Below are 20749 nucleotides of genomic sequence, written 5' to 3'. Positions count from 1 at the left end.
TGAATCGCACTCCTGACCAAAGATTGGGGACCACATTTCCCAGATTACGGCTACCCCCTATATTTTGAAGATAAGAAATCCAAATATGTAAAAAAAAATATTTGTTTATTCAGAAAAAGTACGTTTTTGTGTTTGATTTCGTAACTTAATTAATAGTTAGCATTAATTAATTAGCATAATTGAGGTCACCCCCAGGAGCCATTAAGATTGACACCTAGTTTGTGATAATCTGATCATTAGAGCGAAAGTTATTCAGGGTGATATCTTTTTTTTTTTTGCGGACTGTTCATTTCTATATAACTGAAGAGGAGAGGGAAAGGCCAAAAGCATGGAATCAGTCTTCTCCCAGGATAGCGCATTCAAGCGCTGCGATCGCCTTTCATAATTTTAAATTTATTTTTCTTGGCTGCTAAGCAATATCCGAAGGTACTTACGTGGGGCTACAATTTTTATTTGTAAGTTGCAAGCTAGCTTCCTTAATCGTATTATTAAGGTACATTGCTGCGGTGTTTAAATATTTTGCACGCGAGTTCTTTAATTGACGAAATTAATTAAATATTAATTTAGTATTGTTTTATAAATTATCATGGATGATAATGACGATCTGTTCAGTGTATTTGACGATGAGAGTGACAAAAATACCAAAAAGAGTGATTTAGTTACAGTCAAAACAGAAAAAGAACCACAAATGTACGTATTTATCATTTTCTACTAGACAGAAAATTTGAGGATTAACGCCGAAAGTTATTGTTCATGTACCGTAACTCTGTTTTGAGAATAATATATTCTCGATTTAATGAATTTGGGAATTGTCCAGGGAAAAGTCTGTTAACATTTTTGATTCAACATCTCGAAAAGTCAGGGAGTTAGATTTTTCAAGTGCCAAACATGCGATCTTCACCCTAACATTTCACGTTTAACACATGTTTATGCACGAGTTTCGTTTTCACGCACTTGGCATGTAGTAAAATTTCACAGAGCCTTAGCATTTTGTGAGTTCGAAAACTTTCAACTGGAAAAAGGTTTTTAGTTGCTGGAATCCATAACAAATGGATGGATTTCAGATTGTTTGTTATGAAAATCGTCTATACTTAGATAAATTAAAGGCATTTCTTAAAATCCTACAATAGACTTTTTGAAATCTCACCAAGTTGATGATTATTGCTTGGATCAAAGTTGTTCTATTTTCTATTATTATTTAACAAACAAAACAATTTAAGTTATAAAACATTTATTAAAATACTTTTGATTAGATAAAATAAAAAAAATAAGGTTGCAACATATTTCCCCAAAATATCATCCAAAAATCTAGTTTTGCTAGATTTAAAAAAATTGCAAAGTTTTTGGGCTATTCTAGGATCTGGTATATTTCCATATCTTGATCTGTCGTGCCAACTACACTTGCCAAGGTGCCAAATAGCAATTTTTTTAGACAGAAAACTGTAGATGCTCGCCTGGGGGTGGGTTCGAGTTGGTCCCTTTCAGTGATGTTTTTTTTAGTTTCTCGCGGGCCACTGCTCGGAAGTTTCCAAGACCTGGTCGTAATTCTGCCACAGACCAGAATATGGAAAAATCTCCCTAGGATTCATCTGGGCATATTTTTTTTCTTTTTAATTTCTAGTATTAATATATAAAAGTGAAAAACAATCATCATTTCACTTTTTCTTACAATCTAAACCCGAAATGTTCATGTTGCTAATGTTTAACAATGGTCACTAACTAAGTTGTGCCTCAAAGAAAAATGTCTCTGCTATTTTGGAAATTCTGTTGCATACTTCAAACAAATGCTCCTTTACTCCTGTTGATCACTATCTATCATGCCACCTATTTACCATCTTATGGCAAGCTATTGAGATCAACATTAAGTGATTCCAGTGAGTCCATTTCCCCAACTTTTGGAACTAAGTTTTTGCCAGGACAGTGGAAAAAACTGTTAAAAACAGGCAAAAACCAAATTATCTAAATTGCAGATTAAATATTATTACAAAATACTTGAAACACATTTAAATCAATCATAAGGAATAATAATTTTGATGCATTATGTGAAAAAATTATTTTTAAAATATTAATAATTAATATAAGGGTAATAATTTTTAAAAGATTAAAAGTTTTTGACCTCTTTTCATTTTAGAATCCTTAAATAAATGTTTTTTTTTCAAAATGATGAATAAAGTATTGAATTTGCGCAAATTTAAAAAATTGCATTGATACTTGTATATTTTAATTAACTACACATGTTGATAGATATTTTATGAATGCTTTAAATTATAGTTATATTAATTTAAAATAAGACATTTCACTGGAAAAAAGAGAATAATCACTAATTTTTCGATCAATAATGTTTTAAACTACTAAAATGATATAATACTTTATAATTTAATTATGGAATAATAATTTTGTTAATTTTTTGAATTATATATATTTATAGTATATATTTCAATTTTAGGAATAATTTTGTATCAAAAATGTGCTTTTGTCCTCTCATCTTGGAAAATATAGGTTTTTACCATGGTTTTTTCCAGCTGCAGCAAAATCTAAACCAACGCTGGAACTAAGTTACTTTTGGTGCATTTTAACTTCTTTTTCCAAAAATGCAAACTTCACTGAAAGTTACTTGCACGCTATTTAACAATTTGCTGCTAAAAAAGCTCTTTTAAAAGTGAAAGAAAAATTAACTATGTTCACAGTAGATGGCTTGCGTATGAATGAAATTATTAAATAATTTATTATATATATATACAGGGGTCTGTCTAGCTTTTTTCGAGAGGAACCAACTTTGTGAAAATTTAGACATAATTTGTGAAAATTAAAAATTATATTAAAAAATCAACACAAAAATATGGAAAAAATAAGTTTCTTACTTGATACAACTATAAAATTTGAAGATAAAGTATTTTTTTCCTTAAGTTAATTTGTGAAGGTAACGCTAAACAGTAGTAAATTTGGCCTGGATATACCCCTGATGTATATACAGTACAGAACCCGTTATCCGGTGAACTTTGAATGAACTATGAACTCCGGTGAATAATCAGTAAACCGGAAAACCAAAAAACGGAACGAAATTCAATAAATTTTCCCGCCATTTTTTAAAAATAAAATTTTTTTTTCCTCATAAGATTTTAGGATTTTTCTTTCTTTTTTGAGAGATGTTTACCTTACCATCATTTTGGAAATAATCATTAGTGTATTACTTTGTTTCTTCGAGATTATTTCCAAATATTTCTTTTTTTAGTTGGGTTTAACAATAAAAAAAACGGCTTTTTGTAGCGATTCAGAAAACCGAAAAATCAGTTATCCGGAATAGCGATGGTCCCGATCGTTTCGGATAATCGGTTCCCTACTGTATATATATATATTTGTTAAATAATTTCATAATTTTATCGTAAATGGTAGTTTAACAGTGTTGACGTTTTGTAAGTCCAAAACTTGTTTTGGATAGGACAAATGGGTTTCATTGTCATAAATTGTCCTGAATTGAACTAACTAAAACTGTACTAAATTGTCTTAAACATTGGTAATAGGGAAAAATTCTACATTGTACTCATAATAATTACACAGATTAATAAATATTTGATACTTGTTATACAATTTGCTTGAGAAAATAATTTAAAGGCTTATAACCTTTGAAGCACAAACAGAACAACAAAAGTGAATACCTAATCCTTTAAATATGAAAAAATATGCTTTTAATACTGATAAATTATTTTTTTGCATAAAGATAAATAAATAATAATAAACTTTTTTAATAGAACAAAAACTTTCCTTCATTTCTTGTTCAAGAATTAACCTTTTATTTCAGGGTTGGGGTTTTGGACAAGACATGTAGGTTTTACTGTCCTAAACTGTCTTAAAGTGTCCAAAACCTTGAACTTTGGTAAAAGGTAAAAATTCTATATGTGTGACCAATTTACACATTATAATTACCTGTATCAATAAATATTTGATATTTTTTATACAATTTACTTTAACTTATTAAAGGAAAATAATATAATATATAATATAATAAAGGTTCAGAATTTTTGAAGCTTCACAATGCATTGAACAACAAAAGTAAATACCTTATCCTTTAAATATAAATATGCTTTTAATACTGATAAATTATGTTTTTGCATTAGGATAAATAATGCAATATTAAAAATAATAAATTTTTAAAAAAAATACATTTGTTTAAAAATTAACCTTTTATTTTTCACAATATTTTAAAGATTTTTTTTTTATAATTTCTGCAACACAGGATAATAAAAAAGACATCTATTTAAAAAAAAAAAAGAATTGTTTTTAAATATAAACATATTAGTTTAAATTGGAAATACGAAATAACTGAAAAATGTATTAATAGTTTTGAAGGACATCAGTTTCGGTTACGGACACTGGTTATGTATCACCACTATGTTAAAAGAATTGCAAGTATTAAAATTTACTCAAGCAATGCAAGTATTTCATTACTTGGCCTATTTATTAAACCCTAAGTATAAAGTTGAAGGCTTGTCTAATGTGCAAAAAGAAAGTGCTTGATCATATTTAATTGACAAATTTCCTGAGTGCATTTCTCTTTTGATTGCCTTGGAAGCTGAAGCGAAACCATTTCCGAAAACTTACTTCACAGAAGCTGGGACAACCATTAAACCAGTGACATGATGGACGACTATTGAAAAATCAATATCATTTGGGGAATATTCCAAAGACATTGTTAAATTCATCACTCTTCTACTCTCATGCCCAGCAAGCTCAGCATCAATTGAAAGGATGTTTTCAAATTTTGGAGTAATTCACTCAAAACTTAGATACTGTTTTGGTGTGAGCAGCTAAATTAGTTATGTGCCATCGAATGTTAAGAGGACCAATTGAACTTGATTACTGATTAATCTTCCTTTGTTTAATGTTTAAATTGAAGAGTCAAACAATATTAATAAAGCATTATACTTATAAAAACAAATATTCTCTAGTAGATTTAATAATCAAATGTTATTAGTTCTTTGTTTATTTTACCTTTTAAATATTGTTCAGACAAAATAGTGACATAATTAGAGTAGAAGGGTTTTGGACAGGATGGTTTAAACTGTGGATTAATCCATCCTGTCCTAAACCTTGCCAACCGTGTTATTTTTCACAATATTTTTTTTAAAAATTGTGACATAATTTTAATTAAAGGGTTTTGGACAGAACGGTTTAAACCGTGGATTAAATCATTCTCTCCTAAACCTTGCCAACTCTGGGGGGTAATTATATTGAAATAAAATGGCCCTTAGTGTTAGGGGAAAAAAGCTCCAAGAAGATCAATATATATATATATTAAAAGTTTATTATAAAATAAATGTTTGTCATAAATTATGTTCTGTTAATACTATTTATTTGTTTGTAGTGTTTGTGACTTTTTGAAAGAAATAGCTGAAGGCAAAAGGATACACGAAGAAGAATCCAATGTTGAGACAAAAAAACTGAAGACAAATAATATTCTAGACACTATTAAGTATGAAGTATGCTTTAACTTATTACCATTTCATGTATGCTTAACTATCTTGAATTCTGTACTTCTCCCAATTTTAAATTTATTAAATTGATTAAAATAACAATGTGCATAGCTCTTTTAAAAAGTGCTTATTTTCGATTTTTGTTTTTTAAAAGCCCTTAAAGGCGTTTTTTTCATGAGGTGTTTTTAAAAAGTGCTTAATTTTCCCTTTGTAGCATTAGATTTATTTCTTTACGATGTCTATTTTCATTTTTACCATGTTTTATGCAAAAGAGTGGTTCTCAATTCATTCAACCACAATCCATTTTGGCGCGCTTGTCGGTATGTAACGTATGATCCAGCCAATCTTGTTACATGTCTGATGAAATGCTTATGTGTGTCCATCTACCGAGCTGAGTTAGGTGAGACTGTTGCACTATAATGTGCAACTCTGCTGCATTTTGCAAGATATTCTCAATTTCATGCTTCATTTTCCACCCTCTGAAATTGAACCGAATAATCTCTCAATCTTTTTATGGTGGCTAATATAATCAAGAAAAAGAGTTCTTTGTCAGAAACTAGGTATTTTATCATGATCATGTAAAGTTTTTAAAAATCATTTTTCATTTTGTTAATCTATATAGTGGTTAAAAATATTTTTTTAGTGCTTTAAAAGTGCTTATTTTTCGTTGAAAAATTTGGCCATGCACCCTCTTTTCGAAATTCCATGTGTGTAATTATTATTTTGATCTGAATTTACATTTATCTCTAACAGCTTAAAATTTTACTTTTCAGCCTAGATGAATTTTCTAGAATTCAAATTCATGTTGTGGAAACTGTTGAAGCATGTCTACATGAGGTAATATCATAGTTTCATTGCTATTTTAATTTTTTTTAAAAACTTAGTAGTTAAGGCTAGTCAGGTGAAAAAATTGTCCTCTTACAAAATATAAACTATTCTCTCATTCTAAGATAATTGTTACTATTTTTATGCTACCTGAAGCATTTCCTGGCAATACCTTTTGTTGAAGTCCCAATTATTTCTTTTTAATTCTCTAATTGATGGACTTTTAATTCAACAATACTCTCACTTTATTCCGAATTATGGTTCTTTATGCCATAGACAGATGGCAGCTCAATTAACAGAATTTGTTATGCAGATTTATTCTAAAGTAAACTATTTAAAAGATGCAATTAAGAATAATGGAAAAAGTAATTAAGAGTAAAAGAAGATAGTAAGAATATGTATAGATAGAAGATAGTAGAAGAAGTAATTAAGAGTAAGTAAGAGTAAAAATGTTGCAAAAATTTGTATGAAAAAAATTAGTTATTTTTTTACTCATTAAAAAAAATTATTATTTTTTTTCATTTTTACATTAAAATATACAATATAAAGGCTGTGAAAGTAGCTCCATGAATTATACTTTTATGTATAAAATGATTTTAAAAATCATGAGAAATTTTTTCTCTTATGAATCTATGAATTAATACAATATTATGCCAACATATTTAATTAATTGTCAATAAAAATAGTCACCTTAATACTGTAACATATGAAATGATAAGTAAAGTAGTTACTTAACTCATAATGTTACAAATATAAAGGAAAACATGAACTGTTCTGAAATTATTTTCTTAAAGACCAATATGAAAATATTAATTTTTGGTCAGGGAAAATTGGATTTCTTTTTATTAATTAGTTATGGTCTAAAAGCAAGTATAATTAAATATTCTTGTTATGCCACTATTTCAGTACTTAGGTACAAAATTCAGCATTTTATGTAAACATTAAAATTCATGCATTATTTTAAAAGTCTTACTTTAGAAGAAAAAAAAAATATTTGAAACAAATAAAATGTAGCTAAGAATAATTCTTGTATAAATTAATTATCAGAATTATTTATTAATGAGAAAAATGGTTATATCATATGAATTAATTATGAAAAATTTTTGAAAATGTTTAATTAAAAAAAAATTAAAACAATTAATAGTTAGAAGAATACTTTAAATATAATTAAATCGCTTATTTATATTAATTTAATGTTTTCATGTTCTGAATGTATCTGATCATGTTCTCATGTTTAATGTTCCGAAGTAACTATTTTAGGAGTCTTAGCCTGTTGGCAGCCAGTAGTTTGATATCCATTTATTAATTCAACTTAAAATAACTAAATATAGTTGGAGTTCTATGTAAAGAATAGCCATTTTGTGAATTTATCTATTTTGCGATTTTTCTTCTTCGAAGAACTAAGAACATTTTGGAAATTTCTTCATAAAATAACTTCCAAATGTCAAAGTGAGCTTTGTATTTAACAAACTTTTCTTCCAGATCCTATTTCCTAAAATAATCCGGAACCTTTCAAACTTGTTAACGTATTTTATGACTAAAATGACCTTGAATTGATTTTCGAAGCCGTTAAACTTTTAGAGAAACCAATAAAATCTCTTTCTCTTTTTGTTTGCATTTCAAATGAAAAACTTATGCAAAATGAACAGATTTTATCAGTTGTAATTAAACACAAGAACGCATGTGGTATTGTATGTTTAAAATTATTTATGATAAATGCAGCTATAATTTTATATGAAAATTTAGTTTTTTTTTTAGCTGAAAATGTATCTATCTTGTACTAGATAATGTTTTGCTCTATTCTTGCTTTCCATGCAGATTTCTTTCATGGTTAAAATTTATAAAATAAGATACTAGTTTTCAAGATAAAAGTGCATCAATTGCTATTTTAATTATGTCTATTGTTTATGAATTTAAAACCTGTTTTGTGTTTTTTAAGTCTTTCAAAAGGTAATTTTCTATTTAGTGAATTATTCATATGACAAAGATGATTGTACTCCGGAAAAAATCCGGATTTTTCGCTAACCGCGATCCAGAAATCCAAGGTCCAGAAGTTTCAAGAAATCGTAGATTACATTTATGTATATTGAATATTGACACGACCCACCCTATTTGTGTAGGGTTTACGTCAAACAGAAATTGTACAATAATTAGAAAAAAAAGTTACATAAACACCCAAAGGGGCAAACAGACAGTCAAAAGACATTTTTTAACCATAGTAGTAAAATCACATTTTTTAACCAAAGACCATAGTAGTAAAATCAAACACAATAAAAACACAATGTATTAAAATCGAACACAAAAAGAGTTAAAATTACTGAGATTACATCGTAATGGAAAAATGCAAGTAAAACCGTTACATTTATGTATAAAAATTCTTGTCAATTTTATTTAGAAATATTAGAGCTAGAATTTATACTTGTCCTCTCTTTCATCTGTAAATATTTTTTTTGGCGGAATATTAAATGTGATTAGTGATAAAAGTAAACCTATACATAATTATTCCTTTAAATTATGCTGCATATATGAATTTCATATTTTAAAAATATCAATGATTCAAATTTATAAAAGACATTAATTTTTGGAAATGCGTCATTAATGATTTTGCTCAAGAAATTTTCGGGATTTTTGAGTTGGGCTCACCATCACCCCTGACATAAAGAACTTATCAGGATGTAGCGACTACGTTAAATAGAGGTCTGACTGTATAATAAATAAAAATAACTAAGTCCTAATTAGTAGCAGGGTTGGCAAGTTTTTGACACATGACGGTTTTTACCGGTTTACTATGGTTTTTACCGTCATGTCAAAAACCCCGCTGTCAAAAATTTCAAAAACTGTCAAAAAAGCCGTAGTTTTGAGAAAACTGTATTTTAATTTTAGTTTAACTGCTTATGATTTAAAATTAATTCATTTTTGGGCAATAAAATTAGAAAAAAAGTTGCTAAAAGATATTTAAAAACAGTTTTTTGCATTTTCCCAACATGATTGTATCAAATCATACTATTTGAAGTAAAATATTAGGATACTAAACAAAATTTTCAACATTTCCAAGCATAATTTTGTTTGGCATATTACATTACTGACGAACGTCAAGTCATTCCTGACTTAGTTTGNACGGTGGTTTACAGACACAAAACTACTACTTATATTCATTTATAAAGGCAATTAAGTGAAAATAATATATTGTCCGCTATATGCTATAAATTAAAGAAAACAGTTGGTTTTTGACAGTTTTTACCGGTAAAAACTCGGTTTTTACCACTGTCATGTAAAAAACCAGTTTTTGACGGCAAATACCCAACCCTGATTAGTAGGAATAAAAAAGTCCTGGTTCAATATAATACATCAGATTTAAATAATTATAAAGAAAAAAACTTCCAATTTTTTTTCCAATTCTGATATTTTATTATACTGATCAGTATTTCTTTGTTTATTTTAGGTTGCTGTTCCTCCCGACTCAGATTACATGCCACTGCGACAAAGTCAGAATCCCCCGTCTCGCAACTATCCCTTTCTGCTAGATCCTTTTCAAAAAGAAGCCATCCTTTGTTTGGAGAATAATCAGTCTGTTCTTGTATCTGCTCATACATCTGCGGGCAAAACAGTTGTAGCTGAGTTAGTATCTTTTGTAAAAACAATTCTAATCCTTATTTTTTTTGTTGACAGCAATAGATTCAGTCCAGCTTGAAATTGCATACTATTAGTTTTTCGCTAATCTGATTTTATGTAAATTTCTCTTTGGGTATTTTAGAAGGCATACTATATACCGTTTTTTCTTCTTTGATTTAATCAGGGTTCCCAGGGGTCAGGGAAAACCTGGAATTGTCAAGGAATTTTATTTTAACTCAAAAAATCAGGGAACAGTCTGGGAAAATTGAAATTTTTTTTTTCCTTGCAAAAACCTGGAATATTCATATATTATTCTTGGAAAATAACCAGTCTGAAAATTGTCTGTAACAGTAATCAGGTATTGAGATTTGAGTTAAATAATTCTAACGTCTATTACAATTATTTGTTGTAAAAAAGTCGCATTTTAGTCAAACTGAAATGTTCCCTTCCTCATTTAATAATATTTTTTTACACAGGAAATCTAATACTCCACATTACGAATAAAAGAATCAAAGTTTTCTGATGAAAATAAGCTCTCAATTTTTATTGAAATTTACCTGGTATACCTGGAAAAGTCAGGATTTTTTTTTTCTCTAAAATTTAGTGGAAACCCTGTTTAATTTTAATCAAAGTATTTAATTAAAGGTTCTCAAGTTGCAAGAGTTTGATTTGTTGAACTGTATTAAAGAGATTGAAGTTACAGTTTGTCTATGGTAAAAACTCCCCTCGCTTCAAAGTCTAAGGCCATCTACTGCTATCGAAACATGAATGGCACATTTCAGGGAATGTAGCTCCTTTTCACTGTAAGATTAACACAATAGACCGAAAAAGAAATTCCCTTTCTCTTGCTTACCTGAGCCAGGACCTGTCCCATACAATGATCCCTTACCCCTACTTGAAGTAGTTGTAACTTGTTACCATAGTCACCGACACAGGTTCAGCCAAATGGCTAGGGGAGTTCTTACTTTAGACAAACTATATCTCATTTGCTCTACCTAATGATTTAGAATAGTTAAGAGTGTTAAATGTTAATTTTCTAATCGTGAGAATTGGAGAAGGAGTTGCTATAGATAGGAGGCAGCCAAGGCCTGCAAGGGGCTGTTGCTCTGACAAAGAGGAAGAAGAGATTTGGAGTTCTCTAATGAAGGGATCTACTAATGAATTAAAAAAGAAATTAAATATTGTGTGTTGGAGATGAGTTATTTCAAAAATTGGAATCAATTACTGTGTAGAGTTTATTTAAAATTATTTTAATTCAATTAGAAATTTAATATTTGTAATTTTTTGAATAATGAATTGAAGGATCTTTTGCAAATAATTCTTTTAAATGTTTAGTTGCCTTGTAAAGATATTGAAATATTTTAATTAAATATATTAATTTCTGATTATTAAATAATGATTTACTTCATTATTAATTTATAGGGTGTGGGTAGTAAAATAAAGTTTTATTACAGCATAATATGTGATTAATGTTGTTTTATTCTGGATATGGAACTTTGTACTGCATTATTGTTTTGAGCTAGAGTTGTGGAATTTGAATCGACCAACCATCACAGGGATTCAAACCTGATTCACCTCATTAAGCAAGTGCTCTATCCTCTGAGCTACCATGCTAACTTATTGTAGTTTGTGGGGCTTGCGCACCTCTTGCATGCCTGCCAAGTCCCCTGTTTTTTAACAAAGAGTCCTGTATTTTACAACTATCTCCTGTATACCTATATATTCTCAAATTTATCTGAATTTGTTGAAGAAATTAAAGAAATTTTTTTGGGAGCATTAAAATATTAGCTGTTTGCAAAAATACTTCTCTTATTCCTCAACAGATGGTGTAAACTTCTTTGGATTAAGTACTAATGTATGATGTTTCAAAACTTTACTCGTTGCATAAAAAATGTTGCTAATAAAATCCCATTATTTTATTTTTCCAATGTTGTCAGGTGTGTTAAAATATAAAAATGAAATTCTTCCATAAGTCCAAATATTTTAAAAGGTGTCATACTATGTATCGCTGAACCCCCCCTAATATTTGTTTAATATTCTCAGGTATGCCATAGCCACATCTCTAAAAAACAAACAAAGGGTGATTTATACGACTCCCATCAAAGCTCTAAGTAATCAGAAGTATAGAGAATTTTTTGAAGAGTTTAAAGACGTAGGATTACTGACTGGGGACGCTACCATCAACCCTTCGGCCAGTTGTTTAATTATGACCACAGAAGTACGTATATAGAATGGTTTCTTACTTACAGGTTATCTGCGCACCTGCAAAGTCATGAAAAATCATAGAAAGTCATGGATTTCGATACTGAACAAAATTTGTCATAAAATGTCATAATTTTAACTGTGTTTTTTAAAAAATCATGGATTTAGGTTGCTGAAAAATCGAATTTTTTAAATAAAATTTGCCTCCTTTTCCAATTTCACAGTGTTCCAATGTTCCGAATATCTGAATTAGTTACAAAATCCCTACTCATAGTCATATTTTATTGAAATATAAAATGTTTTTATCATGTTCTTTAAAAATTAGGGTGTTCTTTCAAAAAATGAAAAAAGAACATCATTTCTAGAGCGAATTATCTTTTAAACATCTGTGATTTCAGGATTTTTATTTATTTATTTTTTTATTATTTTATCAATTTAAAATTCTAGTTGTAAGCCATTTATTGGTGAATTTTCTTTTTCTGAAATGAGAACAGAAAAATTACTAGTATTCCTTTCCTTTTGGATGAGCAAGAAAAGTATCTTTAAAATTTAATTCTGCAGAAAAAAAAGTTTTTCTTTTGTTTCTTAGCTTTTGTATTTTTTTCCAGCTATTTTATTGCTTCAACTCTTTCTTTTACTCTGTTCTTTTAAATTTAAAATCTAAAAATATGAATGTGCAGAGTAAAACAGTTTTGGTTACACCTATCTTTTAAATGAATGTTAAATTGTAATGCTTTTTTTAATTTATTGCTGTGTTTTTGTCGGAGAAATTAGTAACTTCATTAAGTCATGAAAAATTCTTGGAATTAGTCATGAAAATTCGTGGATTAGAAAATCTAAAATTTAGCAGATACCATGTACTTATTTCCCTCTGTAGTAATGAGTGACTCCCTTCTGAGGAACTTCTTCTCTTTTTCTAGATTTTAAGAAGTATGCTGTATCGCGGCTCGGAAGTGATGCGAGAAGTAGGCTGGGTTATATTTGATGAAATTCATTATATGAGAGACAAAGGTAATATAATATCACAATACTAGATTTGAAATTGTATCATAGCATGGTATCACAACACACCTACTTAATTCTGGCTCTCCACATGCTTTAAGGCTTGCCAAATCACAGGGAAAAACTTTAAAATATAGGGAATTAAAAAAAAAATCACCTAAAACAAGTTATGGAAACTTTTTAAAAAAAAATAAATTTCTACTTAGGTTAAAAAAGAAAAATGTTATTTTAGTTACTTTTTATTAAATAATTACAATACAAAATTATTACAATACAATAGTGATGAATTATTTTCATTTTAAGCATATTCTTTGGCTGCTGGGCCAACTAATTTTCATTAACCCCTTCCTTCTCGCTCCCGTGAAAATGATGGGGTGAGTTTTCGCTCGCTATTTCTCGCTCCCGTGATATTGACGGGCTGGAGTGTTCAGTAGTAATGCTCCCATAAGAATAAAACTATTTCATTTCTTTTGCCCGGAAAACATTTTATTTCTCATTTTACAGACGATATAGCAGTACCCGGATATTGTTAAGGTAATTGTAAATAGTTAGTTTATTTTAAACTAGATACTAGCACTAATCAAATATGTGTATTTGGTAAAATAGATACTTTTATGACAGTTTTCTTGAAAGTTAACCGATCGTTAAGGGGTTAAAAAATTATTGCAGGTATTTAAGTTGCAATTTCAACTATTTATCCCGAAAGTATCATGAATTCTTTTTCTTATGTAATTTAAACAAATTATCTCAATAAAATATTTAAAATGATACAGTATGCATAGCGTTTTTAAAAAGGGCTTAAAGGTGCTTATTTTTGATTTAGATTTTTTAAAACCCCTTAAAGGAGCTTTTATTTTTATTTGGGGTTTGTAAAAAGTGCTTAGTAATCTTTTTGAAAGAGATTTTCTTTGCCGTGTGGATTGCGTGTCGTTCTAACTTAAAAAATTGATTTTCATAATTTTCTCTGCAATATTTATCAGAAACTATTTTTTTCTTTTAATCATGATTATGTAAGGTTTTTTAAAATGTTTTTTAATTTTATTGATTTCATGTTTATAAATTGCGAACTTTAAACGAAAGAAAAAATAATTTTTATTACTGCTTAGATCAGGGGTCGCCAAACTTTTTTGATCATCGACCCCTACATAATTTTTCGAAATCTCCATCGACCCCCATAAAAGTAATTTTCTGTTAATTAAAATAAAACTCTATTAGATACTGTGTTTGCACATTTATTTTATGATTTTAAACATTTATTAAAGTAATAGTACATTGTGTAACAATAGTTTTATGAAAAATATATTAATATTGAAATTTAAATACCTTATTATTAAATAATAAGTAATTATGCATAAGTAGATATAATAAGTAACTAAAGGTTTACTGCTTCTTGATCAATAAGATGGGTGTGCCTGGTGCTTTTTTGCAAGGTTCGCTATATTGGGCTTAAAATTGGTCAATTTTAATTTTCCTCAAAATTGGTCAATTTTGTAATCTTCGTAAAAAAATACAAAGTGTGCTATAGTTTTGTCGCGGGCTGTACTAATCCATATTATTAATGCTTACCTTCTTTTTTGTGCATTGATAATTAAAATTGATATCTAAACTAAACGAATGGTTTTATCGAAACAATAACTAATTTTCCAAAACTATAAAAGTTTTAATAATGACACTGCAAATATTCAACACAGTTTGCAAAGATAGCTGAAAGTGCGTATGATATTTGCATTTGTAACGTCAATGCTCGTCACACGTGACAAGTGCACATATGGATATGACTTATAAACTGCGCTGAGTTTGTGCCACTGCGCGTTGGTACGTAAATACTTGTTTCACCCCAGTAAATATACGTTTATTAATTCTTGTTTTATAAAGAAACTGATATTGAGTCAATTATAAAAAAAAATCTCAAATTTTACATACTTAATTAGGTATGTGTGATTTGCGTATTGAGAAATGTTTTTTTCCCCGACCCTTCTGATTCGGATCGACCCCCATTCGCCCTCCTGTCTCAGATCGACCCCCGCTTTTGTTAAATAGACCCCTGGGGCTCTATATAGACCACTTTGGCGACATCTAGCTTAGATCCTCATTATGATTTTTTTGGAAAGTGATTAAAAATATTTTTTGCATGTTTAAAAGGTGCTTATTTTATGTTGAAAAATGTGGTTATGCACCCTGTGATAGTATTTTACTATTTGATTGGAGTGAGCAAATCCATTTAGTAACATTGATTGATTAGCAACATCATTGATTAATCCATTGAGCACTGAAGTTCAGCTGTTCATAAATGTCTGCTACTTGCGTTCCACACATTATATTGTAGATTTTACATTTTTATGAGAAGAACTTCATTATTTTGGTACAATTATTTTAAAAGTATAAACAACTGAAGTATTTCTTTCAATTCCTACTATTAGTTTCACACTCTCGCTGTATTTTGTTCAAATAAATTATTTTAAAAATTGCATACTCAAGTTAATACAGTTTCTTCGAAATAATAATTTATTCATTAAAAAGGGATGAGTGAAAAACGAATTGGAATTTTCTGATGGGTTAAGTATTAGTCATTGTTTTAAATTTTACTATAAGCCACACTTATTTTAAAAATAGCGTCAGTGAAAATTTGTCAATTTTACTATAAGCCACACTTATTTTAAAAATAACGTCAGTGAAAATTTGTAACTTATTATGACGTGATCATAATAACATCAGTGATAATTGTTAACTATTTGAACAAAAAAAAATAGTTTATTGCTCACATTTAAATATTTAATTATTTTATATTTGCTGTGTCAGATAAATTAAATGAAGAACATTACGTGGTTGCACGTATGGTCCACGCCACCCAATTTATACTTTTATAGTTGTCTGATACCACGTGCCCTTCTTCAATTCCTATAATTAGTTCACACTCTTCCTATTATCTTGTTCAAATGTTCAATCGTTAAATAAAATACTTTTTATTCAGCCACTCAAGTTCAAATACATTTTTTAAAACTTGTAGTGGTCTAACTTGATTTGATGTTAATACAGTTTTTTAAAAATATTAATTCATTCATTAAATTTAATGTATTAATTTTAGTTTTATATGGGAGAAAATATTGTAATTATTTAATAAAAAGTAACTAAAATAAAAGTTTTCTTTGTACACCTCAGTAGGAATTGACTTTTAATTTTTTTATATTGTTTTGTTTCTTTCTTCATTACCTTAAGCTTTTACGTTATTGCAAAACATTGAATTTTATTGATGTTAATATTTTTGTTTGTTTGCAGAACGAGGTGTAGTTTGGGAAGAAACAATTATATTATTACCTGACAGTGTTCATTATGTGTTTCTCTCTGCTACAATTCCCAATGCAAGGCAGTTTGCTGAATGGATTTGCTATTTGCATCATCAGGTGTTTATATCATTGCTCTTTAAAATATCATGTTTCTAAAATGTTCCTGTAATATTTTAGTTTTCTTAAGTTAAATTGTAGAACATTCTAAACAAGAGAACAATGTAAATATTTATTACAAATTACAATTGTAATGAAATGGGCTTTTAGCTGTCAAAGTGAATGCATGATGCTTATCATTTTTAAAAGGTGCTTAAAGGCGATTATTTTCGATTTTCATTTTTAAAAGACATTAAAAAGGCTTTTTTTCATGGGTTGTTTTTAAAAAGAACTTAATTTTCCTTTTTCGAAAATAAGAATTTTTTTCTTTACTATGTGGATTTTCGTCACGTATTATGCAAAAGCATGGTTTTCACATTGTTCTATTCAACGTTTTCACAATTCATTTAACCACAATCTATTTTGGCTTATGAAAACTCCAATCATTTTACATGTTTGATGAAATACTTGCAAGTCCGCATGTGCCTCATCTGAGCTGGGTTTAGGGACTTTATTGCACTCTCATGTGCAACTTTGCTGCATTTTGCAAGATATTCTCAATTTCAGACTTCAATTTCCCCCCTCTGATATCGAACAAAAAAATCTTTTGATCATTTTATTACGGCTAATATAATCAAGAAAAAGAGTTCTTTGTCAGAAACTAGTTATTTTATCATGATCATGTAATGTCTCTGAAAATTATTTTGCATTTTATTCATGTATATAGTGCTTAATAATATTTTTTGAGTTCTTAAAAAGTACTTTGATAGTGCTTGTATTTTGCTGAGAGATTTGGCTAGGCACCTTGGAATGTAATGAATACAATAAAATCAGGAAGAACGAAACACCTATCTTTCTATTTATCTTGGTAAAGTTTCCAGAGAAGCAAAAATATTTTTTACAGAAAATGATCTTACTGCCGCAACATATTTTTTAAAAGTTTGGAAACCATTAATTTTCAAACTTTTATTTTGAATTTTAATGGTGCTACTCTTTGACTTTATCTCAATAACAGGGTTCCCACGGTCCTTAAGGGGACACTTCACGATGGAAAACCCAAAAATCGACCAAATTATACTTTTTTCAATTTTTGTTTCAAAAAATAATACTTATATCTAGCTACAATTTAAAAGAAAAATTTTTCAATTTCATTCATTTTTTGCAAAGTTATAAGCATTTCAAGATTTGTAAACAAGGTTATGTAAACTGTCTGTTTTTATAGTTAAACTGTTTTTTCTCAATGTTGTTTTTTACGATAATATTCAAACTTCGAAAAGTTCCTTGCGCATGAGTTTTGAATAAATCTTTATTTTTTTCTCATATATATGATTGGTCTAATGTTCCGTAACCAATGTGATATAAATAAAAGCTGAATACTCACTGAATATTTTTTAAATTACTTTAAATTGTTATTTAAATTTCAATTTTTAAAAATTATATAAAGACTATGATATTTTGATTTTTTATTTGTTTAAAATTAAGTGCTAAGTTGTTCAAACATATCCAATTTTATTTATACTTATTCAAACTGTAATATAAATGAGTTTCATACAGCTACGATAAAAACTCATGCGCAGGAAACATTTTGAAATATTGGAACATTTAGTAATTTAACTTGCGGATAAATTATTAAAAAAATTATAACTTTTCAACAAATTAATATTTTTGCTTCAAATTTTGGGAATATCTTTCTAAATGCTTTATTCACAATCTATGAAATTTTCATTAAAATTGGTTGATATTTAAAAAAAATCATTTTGAACCTGAAGTGTCCCCTTAAAAGGCCTTAAAAACTGCTTAATTTTTATTTTGTAAAATAAGGGTCCTTAAACTTAACTTTGGTTCAAGGTTTTTAAAAGTCCGTAATTTTTTAGCCTCTCTATGGTTGAGAGAAACAATTATTCAGTTAAATTTTTTAAAACAGAATCTTGTTCTTTTATTACTTAGAATTAGACCATGCATCGAAGGTAAAGCATTTTGGATAGACAAAAATTAATTTGTGTGTGTGTCTGGGGGGGNNNGGGGGGGGGGGGCTAACTACAGACAAGGGGAAGAAAATTGCGTCCTTGCATTAATATATTGGTTCTTTCATTAATATATTCTGCCTTTTGCCTAAAATGATACTCTATAAGGAGAGTGAAGCATTCTAAAAGAAAAGAATAGTGTGGACAAGGGAATACTGCACATTGAAAAGAGAGTGCTTTTTTTTTTTGAGATAGTGCTTTTTAATGATCATTTTATTCAGTCAATATTGCAACTTAATATACCGTTTTTAATTTTTGGTTGCTTTAAAATTAGTTAATGTTTTTCGCCCGAATGTTTAGTCACATTGGTAAAGTTAATTTATAAGTAACAGGTTTGACTGAAAATATATTTTTGTTACAGTTCATCATAGAATTAAATATAACACATTTGCGGGTCTGGTAGCGAAATATCAAAACTTGTTGAAATAATTTTTTCAATGTTTTTGCCAAAATTCTTTATTCACTCTGTTTTTTTTAAAAAAAATATGCATGGAAAAAGTGCAAATCTTAATATCTGCACTTAATTTTACAATTCAATTTCAATGAGATCATTAAAAATAGAATGCAGATTAGTTACATGCGGTAACTTTTACAATCTGAATGACGTTAACTTTTCACAATAGGAATTTTTTTTTAAAAAACCTGACCCGGGTTTGCAAAAATTGCCTGGTACTTCTCTGGCCAGCCTTGTTAATTAATGCAATTATATCAGTGTTTACGTTATAATAACAAATTATTATTATTATTTTTTCTGTTGATGTTTTTTAGTAAGGTAAATAATTTGCACTGTCACTGTATGTCATGTGTATATTCGATGATAAACAATCATACTATTTTAAAAGTCCTTAACTTTTACTTAAAAGTACTTAATTTTCTCAAAAAAAAGTCCTTAAAAGTGCTTAATTTTATTGTTGAAAGATTGGAAACCCTGAATAAGTGTGACTTAAGTTCGTTGTCATCTCTGCTTCGCTATTTGTGCTACTGATGAAAGACACAGAAACTTTCTGGTAGATGCTTCAAGAATATACTTTTGTGACACAAAAACACGTTTAGGTTTTAAAATAAATTAGCTATTTGAAATTTCCCCTTGGCAGAATTGCAGCCACACGGCACCATTGTCACAGAACCAGAGTTGGCAAGATTTAGGACAGAATGGATTAATCCACGATTGAAACCAGTGTTTAAACCGTCCTGTCCAAAACCCCCTTGTCTTAAACTGTCCAAAACCCTTTTTTTCAAATTATGTCACAATTTAAAAAAAAATATTGGAAAAAATAAAGGGTTAATTTTTGAATAAGAGACAGACAAGTTTTTGTTTTATTTAAAAAGTTTATTATTATTTTTAATATTACATTAATTTATTTTTATGCAAGAACGTAATTTTGCAGTATTAAAAACATATTTATGGGATAAGATATTCATTTTTGTTGTTCAATGAATTATGGAGCTTCAAAAGTTATAAATCTTTTCTTATATAAAATACATTATTTTCCTTTAACAAGTTAAAGTAAATTGTATAAAAAGTATGAAATATTTATGATATATGTTATTATTATATGTACAATGGTTGCACAAATAGAATTTTTTCCTTTTACCAATGTTCAAAGTTTTGGACAGTTTAAGACAGTAAAACCCACATGTCATGTCCAAAACCCCATTCCTGTGCAAATCGATTTATTTTTTGAAAAGTAAAAATTTTTTCTTTTCTTTTCTACGGAAATTTACAACCTGATCTTCAAAAAATTACCTAATTTGCGTAATGTTTGAATCATGCATTTAGATAATTACTTTTGAGCGCACTCATTTTATACCAATAGTATCATAAATCGATGTAATGCAGGGTGGCCACCCACCTGGAAAACCTGGAATTATCAGGGAATTTTTTTTATACTGGAAAAAACCTGGAAAAATCAGGGAAATATGGATAAAAACCTGGAAAACCTGGAAATTTTAAAGAAAGGCTGGAAATTTTTTCCTATATATTTTTTTAATTTCACTAAATTAAATTATTTGCTAATTTTCTTAATTTAAATTGTTTCATCCATTAAACCCACATTTTTTAGACGGAAATGTATCTCCAAATAGTTAAAATATCATCAACTTACTTTGCTTTCATCAAAATTTGCTCCATTATAACCCTGTTAAACTAGAATACAACATAAAATTCTCCCATGGTTGCTAAGCAAATGTAGAAACCTTTGATCTCTATGCAGACTATGGGACTGTGCAATTT

General features: G+C 28.5%; 1 protein-coding gene across 1 annotated transcript in view; it reads left to right on the top strand.

Annotated features, from left to right (window-relative positions):
- The first annotated feature begins 457 nt into the window (after positions 1–457).
- LOC107449781 (exosome RNA helicase Mtr4) overlaps positions 458–20749 on the top strand; it is a 67656-nt gene continuing 47364 nt past the window's right edge. The window contains exons 1-7 of the mRNA XM_043050996.2: positions 458–690; positions 5363–5470; positions 6245–6308; positions 9739–9914; positions 11952–12126; positions 13031–13121; positions 16389–16513. Coding sequence (XP_042906930.1) covers positions 587–690; positions 5363–5470; positions 6245–6308; positions 9739–9914; positions 11952–12126; positions 13031–13121; positions 16389–16513 — 843 coding nt within the window. The 5' untranslated portion in view covers positions 458–586. The remainder of the gene's footprint in view (positions 691–5362; positions 5471–6244; positions 6309–9738; positions 9915–11951; positions 12127–13030; positions 13122–16388; positions 16514–20749) is intronic.

The sequence above is a fragment of the Parasteatoda tepidariorum genome, chromosome 1 (assembly GCF_043381705.1).
Source record: "Parasteatoda tepidariorum isolate YZ-2023 chromosome 1, CAS_Ptep_4.0, whole genome shotgun sequence".
In the NCBI taxonomy this organism is placed as follows: Eukaryota; Metazoa; Arthropoda; class Arachnida; order Araneae; family Theridiidae; genus Parasteatoda; species Parasteatoda tepidariorum.
The sequence above is the reverse complement of the archived record's forward strand: the minus strand, read 5'-3'. Positions and strand labels throughout refer to the sequence as shown.